This window comes from Oncorhynchus gorbuscha, linkage group LG09 (assembly GCF_021184085.1).
Source record: "Oncorhynchus gorbuscha isolate QuinsamMale2020 ecotype Even-year linkage group LG09, OgorEven_v1.0, whole genome shotgun sequence".
NCBI lineage: Eukaryota > Metazoa > Chordata > Actinopteri > Salmoniformes > Salmonidae > Oncorhynchus > Oncorhynchus gorbuscha.
In genome coordinates, this window is record NC_060181.1 from 60900252 (window position 1) to 60914090 (window position 13839).

Genomic DNA, 13839 nt, shown 5'->3' on the forward strand with positions numbered 1-13839 from the left:
ATCGCCTACTTGGGGAAAATATATTGACATAAATTGATAAATAACGAATTTAGGATGTGGCTTGATTTAGATACGTTTCTGTTCATTGGCATTCATTTGAAATTATGATTAGCCTACGAATCAAAAAATGTCAAATGAAAATAACTATTGTTTTAATTAGTGACGAACAATAAACATTAGTTAGTCAATCACAGTCGATGTGATAAGCCGAATTAATAGCCAAGTACCGTGGGCCGAATTAATAACCAAGTACCGTGGGCCTATCACTGAATTAGATCGTTATTTCTAGGTTTTAAGGCACATGAATCCAGGTGTGAATGAAGAAAAATAAAGCTTCATCACCACTGCACTAACAAAATAGTCCTTTCAATTATTGTAAATTTAGCACTTACCAATGTTTACACTTTTGGCAGTTTAAAACGTCTAACATGATATTTCTGTTGAATGCAACATTTTTGTATTTTTTTCCGAATAGCCTAGTGCCTAGAAAATCTTTGTTTATTGTAAAAACAAATACTTAAGTGTTTGCTAATTAAGTTAGCCTAATTGTTTTGGAATTACCGTTATTTGTCCCCCAAATATTGGAGTCATAGATGGATGTATAAACTAACCACAGAGCATGAAAACATGAGTAACTGAACTTGTTTTTGAAGTTCCAGTGATGAGTTATCTGTTTAGTGAAGATTCCTCTCTCTGATCTGGTGATGGAACCGAGGTTTTGCTCAGGACAGCTGCAGAATACGGCAAAAATCCACTCTCGGATCTTTGCCCAGATGCTGTGCAGGTGAAGTCAGAGTTGGTACTTCTGGAGCCTAGCGCACTGGCCGCTTGGCTGCTGTGACAACTGAGGCAGGAGCATGGGCCAGTGGCTGATGGCGCGCTGACCGCGGCTGCACATGCTGCTGCTGCCGCTGCTGCTGATGCTGCCGCAGAGCTATTGAGGCCTGCGGGTGACTGATAAAGTCCTGGGTGCCTGAAGCCACAGAGAAGCTCTGGGCGTGAGTAAGGATGGGAGAGTGCACGGAAAGTATCGAGAGGGCGAATGGAGGTAGCGAAAGGTGACGATGCAGCACCAGACGCAGCTGCGGCAGCGGCAGCTGCTGTGACACCAACGTGCGGGTAATAGTGCAGAGGCATGTGGGAATGGAAAGGGTATGGTAGACTTCCGGTGGCTGCAGCGTGCGTCATCATGTAGGTGTAAAAGCTTGGATCTGCTGGATGGGGCCAAGACATTGCCAAACGTTGCCTCTTGTCCTTCATCCGCCTGTTCTGGAACCATACCTACAGACAGAGAATTATCATTCATGTTTAATGGGACCCTATTCTATCCAACCCGCCTGGTAGCACAGCATTTACGCAATACAAAATACCGGGTCGACTCTCCATGCATTCTCCCAGTGTTCAGAATAGTCGTGTGTAGTATAACAAAGAACCTGCGTAAACATAGCTAATGTACGTTTGATAGAATTATGGGTTTTAAACGTATAGGTCAATGTACAATTTTTTGTGAGTGTTTATTTTTAGGGACCCCTAAACAAATCAGCAAGTTGAAGAAATGAAGTCCAACGAAGTGCCACTGACAGTGATTTTTCAGATTCATAGATTAATTTCAGATTAATTTCAGATTATATTCGAGTGGGCCACCTGCTCACATTGTGAATTACCAACGGATTAGTTTATACATTTGCTGTGTGTGTGTGTGTGTGTGTGTGTGTGTGTGTGTGTGTGTGTGTGTGTGTGTGTGTGTGTGTGTGTGTGTGTGTGTGTGTGTGTGTGTGTGTGTGTGTGTGTGTGTGTGTGTGTGTGTGTGTGTGTGTGTGTGTGTGTGTGTGTGTGTGTGTGTTTTGATACATGAATGTTGATCAGCATGTGTATCTGAATGTAGTGTGCATCTGAATATAATTGTAGCCTAGTCTATAGTCCTAAATATTTGTGATACAATATTATTTTAGTGAATATATTAGGCACAGCTCTATACATTAAAATATGCATATAAGATAACATACCTTTATTGTAGTTTCAGGTAGATTCAGTGATGCGGCCAGTTCACATCTTCTGGGTCTTGAGACATAATTTTCCCTGTAAAACTCTTTCTCCAGTCTTCCTATTTGTTCTCTGGTGAACGCAGTCCGGTACCGTCTAGTCTCGGCATTTGACATGTTTGAGCTCATTCCATTGCCGTTATGATTGGAAAGGGAGGATGAACTTGTGTTGGAGCCTCCAGAATTATTGTCAGAAAACCCTTTAGGAAATAAATATGCAAAGTTATTTGATAGTTTCATGTAGGTTATATAAGAAGTTGCATTGTGTATGTTGGCTATTATACATTTCTTGCTGTAATATGTCACGCGAGACGATGCCTATGAAATAAATGACAAATTAACAAGCAATATTTTTGTAGCAATATCGGTGAAATATTTGAAAATGAAAGATACAATTATTAGCCAGTATTAGTTGTTGTATAAGCCTGCATTATTATTATTGCTGTTGCTATTATTATCATTTGTTATTACGATAATATGTTTATTATAATCCATTTTCCGTTTTAAGATTATCATAGAATATACATTTCCCTGAAATGTTTTATTTCGTCAGTAAATCTTCATTCAGAGTGAATGTTACCTTTGTTGTTGTTTTCCTTGTGTTGACTGGGAGAACGATGCGATGGGCATCCCACCTCCACATCACTGTTCATATCTGAGTCTTGAGAAACTTCTGGGTATAAGTGGATTTTCTTTCTGCTTTCTGAGGATGAAATCTCCGCGGAAGAAGTATTCTCGCTGTTGTGGTGGGCACCGAAAATACTGTCGATTTCGAACTTGCCTTTGGTTGGAATATCCCCGAGACTTCCATGAAGCGAGGCGGAATTTATTCTCGGGCTTAGGCGACCACTGTGCTGAGAATTTTCGAGGGCCTCTAACACTGAATTTCCAGCGGAGTCTGACAGGTTCGAGAGCCTTTTCCCAGGCACGGGACTGTGCAGACCTCTCTCCATCAGAATCATCTCTTTTCTTATCCTCTCCATCATTAAGCCTTCTAGAAAGAAACACAATTTCCAGGGCTGGTGCTCCGATGAGTTGTGGCGGAGCTAATCCGCATTCAGCTCAGCAACTGTCTCTAAATAATATAACACCTTTTTATGAGCGAGACGGGGGAAAAAATTAAGAATGCCAATGCGAGCAATGAATGACTGTTTAAAATGACCCGTGCATCCTTTCTAGCCCAAAATGTCATTCATCAAAAAGTGGTTGCTGCTCGTCGTTAAGATGCGCGTGACGCTGCTCGAATGATCATTTATTGTAACAGGTTTATAAGCAAATAAATACGAGAAGGCTGTCAGTTGATGATGGAGGCGGCCTGCGGTCAGACGAATATATATCCAAGTGGAGAGGAAGAGGAGAAGTGAGGAGTGGAGCGCGTGTCCCTGGGTTGATCTGAGTCTGTTTAAGATTGCTCTTGGGTTTGGCCTCTGGGGTGAAATTGACAGTCTGATTAATAAAATGAGCGCGGCAACATTTCCCTCTTCATTTAGGAATATCATTATGCTTTGATTCTCTATTGTTTCTCCCTTCTGTTCTCTTTGCCCCTCAGTCTGTTTTCTCTTTCTCTTTTATTCTCACTTTCTCCATCGATAATTTCACTGAGGCATTCTCGAATGATACATTATTACTGAAAGTTATTTTGTGAAATCCATTTAATAGCATTAAAATGCGAGATATGATCGTGATAATTCTGAACCGAATTTCACTTTTATGATCATGTGAATTTGTCCTAATCATTTTTGCATGTTTGTTTTACATTCCTCGCTGTAATAAAAATACATTTTGAGATCATCATTACACTATATTTTAAACAATGCAGATAAAATAGGAAGTTATAACATATGCCTGTGGTGTTAGCAGTTTCTTTAAAGGGGCAATCTGCAGTTTCAAAAATGCATTTTTATACGTATAAATTAATTATACTGATTCTTGAAGAATATAACTAAATGCCTCATGAACTTAGTTCAACTGTCGTACCCATCATAACCCAAAATATAAGCTTGTTTTACTCCACTGTTTGTAAACAAATCAAATTTAAACAAACACTGTATAGCCTCAAAACATGGTTAAAACTATAATTTTGATATTATGGATGGTTAGTCCTTGCACCAATAACCCTGTCTGAATTTGAGAGTGGTTCAATTATCCATCCCCATCCTTCTGCTTTTTGCCCAAACAGTGGCAGGGAGGCGCTTTGTTATTGTTTCAACTACGAATTGACCCTTTAAGGTAGTCTTATATTATCCTCATTGCTTCAGTAGGCCCACGGAGTTAAATTATGCCTGACGAATACTCGTTTTTTTTCTTATGTATTTGTTATTTTCAATCGTGGAATAATGATGTGTAATTGTGTTAATTTAAACCCCTCCTGATAAAATATTACCTATTTTACTGCAGGTTTGGAGTTGTATTATATTCAGGCTTATTTTATATTATTTGGTGTCGTACATATTTTAGAAATTATCCTATAGTCAAAGGTATATGTTGGACAGGCTGCAATTACATTGTGTTTTCTGTTATCAAAGATTGTGGTATTAGCCTAATATCGTGATGATTAGTCTCCCGATATGCTGCCTGTAGATCTCTATTATTTGAAAAACTCGATTTAAAACTCGATTTAATGTTAAGAATACATCGAGGTGATGCTCTGTCTCTGAACAGTCTCAGATTTAGAGGGAGAATGCTCTTATAGCTAAGGTTATCGGGAATGGATATTGTATTCGGTAAGGTAATGTACCAGTGGGGCCTAGAAACGTCGTCTACGCGTCCTTTGGCGCCCCCCAGAGTTTAACTGGATTATCACAACGCTTGAGGCGGAAGTCCTTGCCGTGATGTACAAGGCTATACACTGTGTGATCCATCTATTGCTAAAATCATATGAACTAACCTTTTGGAGTCAATATGGCGGGTTAAAAGAATTGTAGTCGCTCTGTACTGTGATTATTTTAAGCAATAAGGCCCGAGGGTTTGTGGTATATGGCCAATATACCACGGCTTTGGGCTGTTCATTAATACGACGCAATGCGGAGTGCCTGGATACTACAGCCCTTAGCCGTGGTATATTGGCCATATACCACAAACCCCCGAGCTGCTTTATTGCTAGTATAAACTGGTTACCAACGGAATTAGATCAGTAGAAATAAGTGTTTTGTCATAACCATGGTATACGGTCTGATATACCACGGCTGTCAGCCAATCAGCATTCAGGGCTCGAACCACCTAGTTTATATTGAAAACTATGTCATATGGGCTTCTTAAATATTTGTAGAAGTGGAATGGGAATAAGGGTGTTCATTAAAAAACACAAACATTGTGGATGTTTTGAGTAAAATTAAGTGGACTATCTCAATCGTTGGAATTAGAATACCGTTTTTGGGGCTTAAACAATTAACAATGGCCAATTTCATTGATGCATGAATAGGCTATTATATCACCTGATATAGCTGTCATTTTGTCAGTATAAAAGCCATGTAGCCTTCGTGTTTTTCCTTTACCATCCATAAATAGACTAGTATGTCACCTGAAATAGGCTAGCTGTCATTTGTTAGTAAAAGCCGTATAGAGTATTGTAACAATACTCAAATGTAACAATTATTTATTCATGAAATTGCCTACAATGAAACAAATAGTATAATTATTGGTTGATTCATATTATGATGTGCTTATACAATCTGTAGTGTTTTAATTTGTCAGACCAGAGTCATATTTATATCTAAATATATACTCTGTCAGATTTATTGTAGGCCTAGATGCATTAGCCGCCATGCTAATAGGTGCTATCATTGGAATAATTCACCGTTATCTCTTTTATTTTACACCTATTTAATTAACTTAAAGTAAGGACCTCTATTTCCAAAGCTCTTCATCAAGTGGGGCGTCAGGGTGGCCTAGTAGTTAGACCGTTGGATTAGTGACCGGGAGGTTGCAAGTTCAAACCCCCGAGCTGACAACCCACTGTTCCTTGGCTTTCATTGAAAAAAATAATTTGTTCTTAATGACTTCGAATTGTGCTTTCCGACTTCTACTCAAACGGGTGTCTCACTATAAAACTTGAGAGAAGTGAGACAGCAGAGTTTGTCCACCTCACTTCAAGGACATCAAAACAGTTATACTTTAAAAAAACAAACATTTTTTTAACCTTTATTTAACAAGGAAAGTCAGTTAATGAAGTCGTTTAATGCCAGGTGTGGCTAACACGCTAGAACTGGCTTTTGACTTGGGTGGATATTACGTCTGGTCTCCACAATTTAGGAATTCCGTTTACATGCAAACGGATAGAGCCATCTAGTGATGACTTTATACCATTGCAGGCTACCACCCGAGCGGGGTCTGTGTGGTTGAAGGTTTAGTCGTCTCCTATTCATTAGCTTAACAGAACGCAACCACTGTGCCCAAAACGGGAGACTCACAGCCAAAGCTCAAATTCGACATTGACTGAGTTGACCGGTTAGGAATTCAACTAGTTTTGAATATTCATAGACACGTATATTATGTTTGTGACACTGTTGTTGCCTTCAGAACCACGGAATATATGAAGGAACTATAACCGTCTTCACTTTTGAAGTGCAGCTACGATGTGTGTTGCATGATTCCTGTTTCAGACCTTTCCTTACACTCTTAGAAAAAACGCTTCCATATTGAACCAAAAAGGGTTATATCACTTGTTTTAGATATGAAACCGTTAAACGTTCTATGTAGGACTCTTGTAATATCGTTATTTGATCAGAACCCTAGGGATCCTTCTTCACTGAACCAACAATGGTTCTAGATAGAACCAACATTGGTTCCAGATAGAACCATGTATGGTGCCATTCATGAATTGTGACTTCTAATGAAGAGTAATATTTATAGCTAAGAATAGCCTACAATATATTAAACAATTAAATTATGGACAAAATAATACCAGCATAGTTCAGAGATTGTAATTATATAGATGCGGTAAAGAGATCAATGGAACGCAGACCCCAAATCTGGGCCTCGTTTCACAGAACCTTTGAAGCTTTAAGATCATCCTTAGAACCATATTACGGTGTATCTTTAGTAGTCGCACATCTACGAGTGAACCAGACTGCTTGTAGGAGCAGCCAAAATGCATCGTTTTATGTTTTTTTGCCTTTCTGCGTCACTTTATTCATACATGAACAACGCTAAACATAGAATCAACATGTTTAGGCTAGGTAAGCAATCTGTCTGACTGTGACCGCGGATAACTTCAGAACAAAGTTGACTACAAATACAAAGTTGTCACAGTATTTGCAATTGTTACAAACAAGTGAAAGATAAAAATATGTTTCAAATGAAAAATGAGATGACTGCTTTAAAATATAAGTACATGGCCCTATAGGCCTATATTTAAATCATATTGAAATCATATTGCGTTGTATTTTTCAACGAGGGTACTGTCTGTAATAGGTTTAATGATGTGTGACAAGATTTGGGCAATGACGTGCGCAATCTGTGATTTAGCCTAGTGTATTATTATTGGGTTAGCATAATAAGCCGCCTCCATATTTGCAGCTACAGGTTGTAATATCTCGCTAGGAGCAGATCCGTTTTCAGTGTTGTGAAATAATTATAATGTTAAGGTAAGATATGAGTGGAGAAGGCTGGGCCCAGTTTCCTTATAGTGACGGAATATAGGCTTAGAAGTGTTTTAACCATAGAGGTACGTGGGTAAAATCACTTGAGAAGCCAAGTCCCCACCCAAAAACATATTACAACCTGTGTGTTGTGATAATTGCGTTGTTTGCTCTATAACCTGTTAATTCATATGCCTTGCGATTGTGATTTATAGGCCTAAAGGCCGAGACAATAAGAAGACACAGTGGCACCCTTGTTTTATAAAAAAAAAACGATAGCAACCGTTGTCCAGTGAAGTCCACAAAGCATATTACATGTACAGTAACAGACCTGTACATGAACTACAGCATGGTCAAGCAAGTACATTTTTCAGACGTTTTTGGACCACTAAACGACTATTGATTTAGAACCACAGAGAGTTACCGCAAGTCGCAAAGAAAACGGAAGCTGCCTCCACTATTCCTGCACCATTTCAACTTCAACATGTCAAAATCATGCTTAGTCGAACACAGTGACATCTAAAACATACCCAATACAATTTAGTCCAATCAACGTAAGCTAAGCTAAATATGATGTGGTTGTCCATGGTTCTGATTTCTGTGTGCGTGCGCGTTCGTGCAAGTAGAACAACATGTTGTCTAACCCGACATGCAGAGAAACGCCAATGTCATCCTCCTCTCTTTCATGTTTATGAAGCTGTTTATCACTCTGTCATACAATACACGCTTTTATTTTTTGTTGTCCTAGGCTACCTAGCTAAAATTCTTACTCGCTAGCCTAACTTCCATTCATGGGAAACATTAATAGTTAGCATTAGCCTTCTACATCTAGCTACATATTGAACTTCCATCCTCTCATGCCAGGGGTACAACAATGTATGAATTAACCTCTTAATGGTTGGATCAGAATCAACATTATAATCATTGACCAGTATGGACAATTAAGTAAAACCACTATCCAAATCACTATCCCCATCCATGGCTAATTTAGGAAAGGGCTAATTTTAGCTAGCTGGCTAGCTAGTCAACGGAGGAGAACAACACCATGAGATGCAACAGTTCAAGTTTTTCTGTGAATGATTTATGCTCTCAATGGGATTTGATAGGAGTGACGCCACATCCACGTTTGCTTCCCTTGACACTTTTTTTCGGTGCGCCAGGACCATTCATAGCTGAGCTCACTAAGTTTAGCTCAACGCTGATTGTCAAATTTTTTATATATTTTTTGTTAATTAAGGGAGACCAGATGCTCACTTGCTTCCCTTGCCTTCAATGCTGCGGACGGCAAGAATGTCATACTCGTTTGGACCAGACAACATCAGATAGATGGCCGACACATAGAGAGACAGAGGGGCACTGTTTCGCTGGCTCAGATGCTTTCTCCTGTGAGCTACATTCAGCCTCTAGCAAATTGAAGGGAAACTATGAAACACAGAGAGACAAAACATAATTTTTGTATGTTTGTATTGGTCCATGTTTTGGGGAAGCCTGACTTCCCTCGGCCTCCATGAATACACACTTACAGAAATCGGTGGTGGTAGTCAGTCGCTTTTAACTGTAATGCAGTTAATTGGCGATGATGACATAAAATCGAATATATTTTAATTTGCCACATGCACCGAATACAATAGGTGTAGACTTTATTGTGAAACGCTTACCTTACAAGCCCTTTCCCAACAATGCCGAGTTAAAAACTAAGAGCATGAGCACAAAAAAAAGAAAAGAAATAGAAACACACAAAAAAAAAAAAATTAATGAAGCTATATACAAGAAGCACGTGTGCTGGGGTATGAGTTGTTAAAGTGATTGAGGTAATATGTACATGTAGGTAGGGGTACAAGTCACTAGGCAATCAAGATAGATAATAAACAGAGTAGCAGCAGGGTGTTTGAAGAGAGAGAAAGTGTGTGTGTGTGTGTGTGTGTGTGTGTGTGTGTGTGTGTGTGTGTGTGTGTGTGTGTGTGTGTGTGTGTGTGTGTGTGTGTGTGTGTGTGTGTGTGTGTGTGTGTGTGTGTGTGTGTGTGTGTGTGTGTGTGTGTGTGTGTGTGTGTGTGTGTGTGTGTGTGTGTGTGTGTGTGTGTGCGTGCGTGCGTGCGTGTGTGTGTGTGAGTGTGTGTGTTTATGTGTTAGAGTGTCAGTGTAGTATGTGTGAGTGTGTGGGTAGAGTGAATCTGCATAGAGCCAGTGCAAGAGAGTCTGCTCAAAATAAATAAGGGGGTCAATGCAAATAGTCCGGGTAGTCATTTGATTAACTGTTCAGCAGTCTTATGGCTTGGGGGTAGAAGCTGTTCAGGAGCATTTTGGTCCGAGATTTGGTGCTCCAGTACCACTTACTGTGCGGTAGCAGAGAGAACAGTCTATGACTTGGGTGGCTGGAGTCATTGACCATTTTTAGTGCCTTCCTCTGACACCATCTGGTATCGAAGGTTGTGGTTGGCAGGGAGCTTGGCCTCAATGATGTACTGGGCCGTACACACTACCCTCTGTAGCGCGTTGTGGATGGATACCAAGCAGTTGCCATATCAAGTGGTTATGCAGCCAGTCAAGTGCATGGTGCAGCTGTAGAACTTTTTGAGGATCTGAGGGCCCATGCCAAATCTTTTCAGCCTCCTGAGGGGGAAGATGTCTTGTCGTGCCCTTTTCATGACTGTGTTGTTGTGTTTGGACCATGTGATGTGGACACAAGGAGCTCTCAACCTGCTCCACTACAGCCCAATCAATGTGAATGGAGGCGTGCTTGGCCCTCCATTTCCTGTAATCCAGTATCAGCTCCTTTGTCTTGCTAACGTTGAGGGAGAGGTTGTTGTCCTGGCATCACACTGCCAGGTCTCTGACCTCCTCCCTGTAGGCTGTCTAATTGTTGCCTGTGATAAGACAGCGTGGCAGATGTGTTATTGCCTGCACTCACCACCTGGGGGTGGCCGGTCAGGAAGTTCATGATCCAGTTGCAGAGGGAGCTGTTTAATCCCAGGTTCCTTAGCTTGGTGATGAGTTTGGAAGGCACTATGGTGTTGAACGCTGAGTTCAATAGAGACTTCATCATCTGTGGAACTGTTGAGGCGGTATATGAATTGCAGTGGATCCAGGGTGTCTGGGATGATGGTGTTGATGTGAGCCATGACCAGCCTTTCAAATAATTTTATGGCTACAGATGTGAGTGCTATGGGGCAATAGTCATTTAGACAGGTTACCTTGGCTTTCTTGGGCACAGGGACTATGGTGTAGGTATTACAGACTGGGTCAGGAAGAGGTTGAAAATGAAGACACTTGCCAGCTGGTCAGCGCATAGTCTGAGTATGTATCCTGGTAATCCGTATGGCCTTGTGACCTTGTGAATGTTAACCTGTTTAAAAATCTTACTCACATCGGCTATGGAGAGTGTGATCACAGTCGTTTGGAACAGCTGGTGCTCTCATGCATAGTTCAGTGTTGCTTGCCTCGCAGAGAGCATAGAAGGCATTTAGCTTGCGTCACTGGGCAGCTAGAGGCTGGGTTTCCCTTTGTAAAAGACATGAATGTGTATTGGGACTGACATCCACTCAAGCATTATACTCAGATATTTTACCTCAACATAGTGTTGAATACACATATAAATAATAGTAGACAAAATTTGATGGGGGACAACAGAGGTGTCATGCCCATAGGGGGCACAGGGGCACTTGTCCCCTCAGATTTGTCCTATTAAAATAATAATAACCAATATCTTTTTGGAATACCAGTAGCCACTTAGCAATTTTATGAAGTTGGCTTTAGCTAGTCAAGATAGGTTCCCAATCTCCCAACCCTATAATTAGTTGCCAAAAAGCCATTTCAGGCTATCAATCAAGTTAGTTAGACAAGCTAGCTACTCTATCTTAGCTGGCATGCCTGCTGGCAAGGTTGGTAGACTTTAGAAAATTAAATGTACCGAATAAGACTCACATTCCTTTCAATCTTTTACCCAGATTTCAGCAGAGATGCAGCGAAGCATATTTAGTTTATTTAAAAAAAACACCAGTCAGGAGGATACAGACAGCTCAAGAGGTATGCAGAGATATGCAGAAAAATAAATGTTTTTACATAGAATTAAATTGAATGAGTATGACTCTAGATTGCAGGAAGAAGCTGTTTCCGGTTTTTGAAAAATTCCAAATTCTCAAATTTACGGACCGGGGGTGTAGCCCCCCTACTGACCACCCCCCAGTCATCTTCAAGTACTTTGTGCCCACTCAGATTTTTGGTATGCATGATGCCCCTGGGGGGAAATGAGGAGATTTGGGATCTTTCCCCCACAGCATCTTTCCCAAACGCGTTTAAATGGCATTTCCATTGTTTTGGTCGAGTTCCATTGACATCTTTACCTCATCTATGCAAACATACTGTAGTTTGGAAATATTCACTGATGGCCAGGGAGGGATCTTTGTTTGAATGATAACCTATGTCAATCTTGGTACCAACTCTGGCAGACTTCTTTACGGAACAGTAGGCCTACAGTAGCTTATGAGTTGTTGCCAGTCTGGTTCCTAAGAAGAAGAAAAAATTTGCAAAATCACGTGTTCATCTGCTAAAATGAAGACAAAATGCTACGCAGATACAGTATAATTATTAGGATGTAGAAGAACAATTTACATGCAGTTGTTGTCAGCAGCCGCAGAGAGATTCTCTGTCTCTGATAGGTGGGTTACTGTCAGACAGCAAAACATAGATACTGTTTTAAAAGTAATGTAGGCTAATGATTAACTAGGCAATTGAATCACCAAGACGTATTCTAAATAATTTACTATAAATAATTCAGGTAGCTACATACCTCCTTTCAGTCAGCCCATTGCCCACCACGTGCGTTCAACAGAGGTCAGCAACAGAGGTCAGCAACAATAATGCCTTCATGAAACATAGTTCCCTCATCTGGCTCAACACTGAAATACTGAAATAAAGTAACAATTAGATCATTGATAATGTCATGCTGTAGTCAATAGCTCTATTTGGCATATTAAATAACAAACATGTACATTTATTTGTAATAGTTAGCTAGCTAGCTATCTTCTAAAGTGGCTAATTAAAGTAGCCTATCCCATAAGCTTTTTCCTGTCTAGCGTCAGCTGATTCTGAAATAACCTTATCTACCTAGCCTTTAGTTCATTATATGATTATGGCCCAATGTGTTTCAATTAAATAATCAACTTTGCTTAACTTAAGAAATGTAAAAATGACGTGCATATTGCTAGGGTATTTGCAACAACCTTGCTCTTGCGTCTTCATGCTGGAATGGCCGTTGATGCCTATATAGAACGCCATTATTTTTGTTTTAATCTAAGAGTGTATACTTTTATTAAACGCATTATTTTCTCTTGCTTCTATGTAGCATTTAGTTTGCAACAGCAGAGGTTTGTATGCACCTTGCTGTCTGCCACTTAGACCTCGGCAACAATGTTGCAAAATATGATTTCGATCTCCCCCTGCCTGTTTCCGGCCGAGACAGCTAGCCTTTTTTCTGACCAGGAGAAATCATGCAGCAGCATCATCAATATGGATATACCTGTCAATGCAAAACGACAACAACACTAAAACAAGTGAAAAGGCAGCTAATTAGCTGTCATTTCAGAGTTTGGTATGACTGTGTTAGCTTTTGTTTTCTGTTGTTGGCTAAAATCCACATTACACTCTGGGAAAGGGATGAAACCCTCAAGCTTCTTTGCCTTCAGGTTAATATATATAACCTTTTTTAGTAAAGGGGTCTTTCATCTCGTCAAAATAACCAAAAGGTTCTATATATAAGCCCAAGTAACCTTTTTTTCTAAGAATGTACTTTATTTGAAATATGCAACTTTGTGTGTCCACAGGCTTTTAGATGGAGAAAATGTCTACCATCAGGCCTACATTGTTACGTCCAGACAGCAAGTTCAAGAGTGATGTTCAAGTGCAATAGCGTTTCCATTTTGTGCTAATTTGTCAATAGGCTTTTGAATCAGTTGGGTGTCTTTACTGACTATTTACTATATGGGGTAAACTAGAGCAGACTTAGGCCTAGGGTACTGGTTTCTACTGAAATTGTATATTGCCTAAATACATTTCTAAGACTTAATTTAAATTATTTGCTGATTATTCATTATATAGTGACATGGATGTCAAGGTTTGTATAAGAATCCAATAATTGTTGAAAGGACATGATTATATTACTACAATTTTAGAATATGGGCCTATTTATAGAGGAGTGGTAGACTTATATTCTATTTCAATCA

The 13839-nt window shown here is 39.9% G+C and overlaps 1 protein-coding gene across 1 annotated transcript; it reads right to left on the reverse strand.

Moving 5' to 3' along the window:
- Window positions 1-666: 666 nt before the first annotated feature.
- evx2 (even-skipped homeobox 2) lies at window positions 667-3125 on the reverse strand. The gene is made up of 3 exons (XM_046361027.1): window positions 2623-3125; window positions 2007-2242; window positions 667-1281 (listed from the first exon to the last, which is right to left on the reverse strand). The coding sequence occupies exons 1-3, from the start codon at window positions 3026-3028 to the stop codon at window positions 667-669; spliced, it is 1257 nt and encodes a 418-aa protein (XP_046216983.1). The 5' UTR covers window positions 3029-3125.
- Between the last annotated feature and the right edge of the window lie 10714 nt (window positions 3126-13839).

Excerpts from the sequence above, each read along its gene's own strand:
- evx2 (XM_046361027.1), bottom strand. The coding sequence starts at position 3,028 with ATGATGGAGAGGATAAGAAAAGAGATGATTCTGATGGAGAGAGGTCTG. Across the intron at positions 2,243-2,622 it reads CAAGGAAAACAACAACAAAG|GGTTTTCTGACAATAATTCT; the intron begins GTAACATTCACT and ends TATTTCCTAAAG. Across the intron at positions 1,282-2,006 it reads TACCTGAAACTACAATAAAG|GTATGGTTCCAGAACAGGCG; the intron begins GTATGTTATCTT and ends CTCTGTCTGTAG.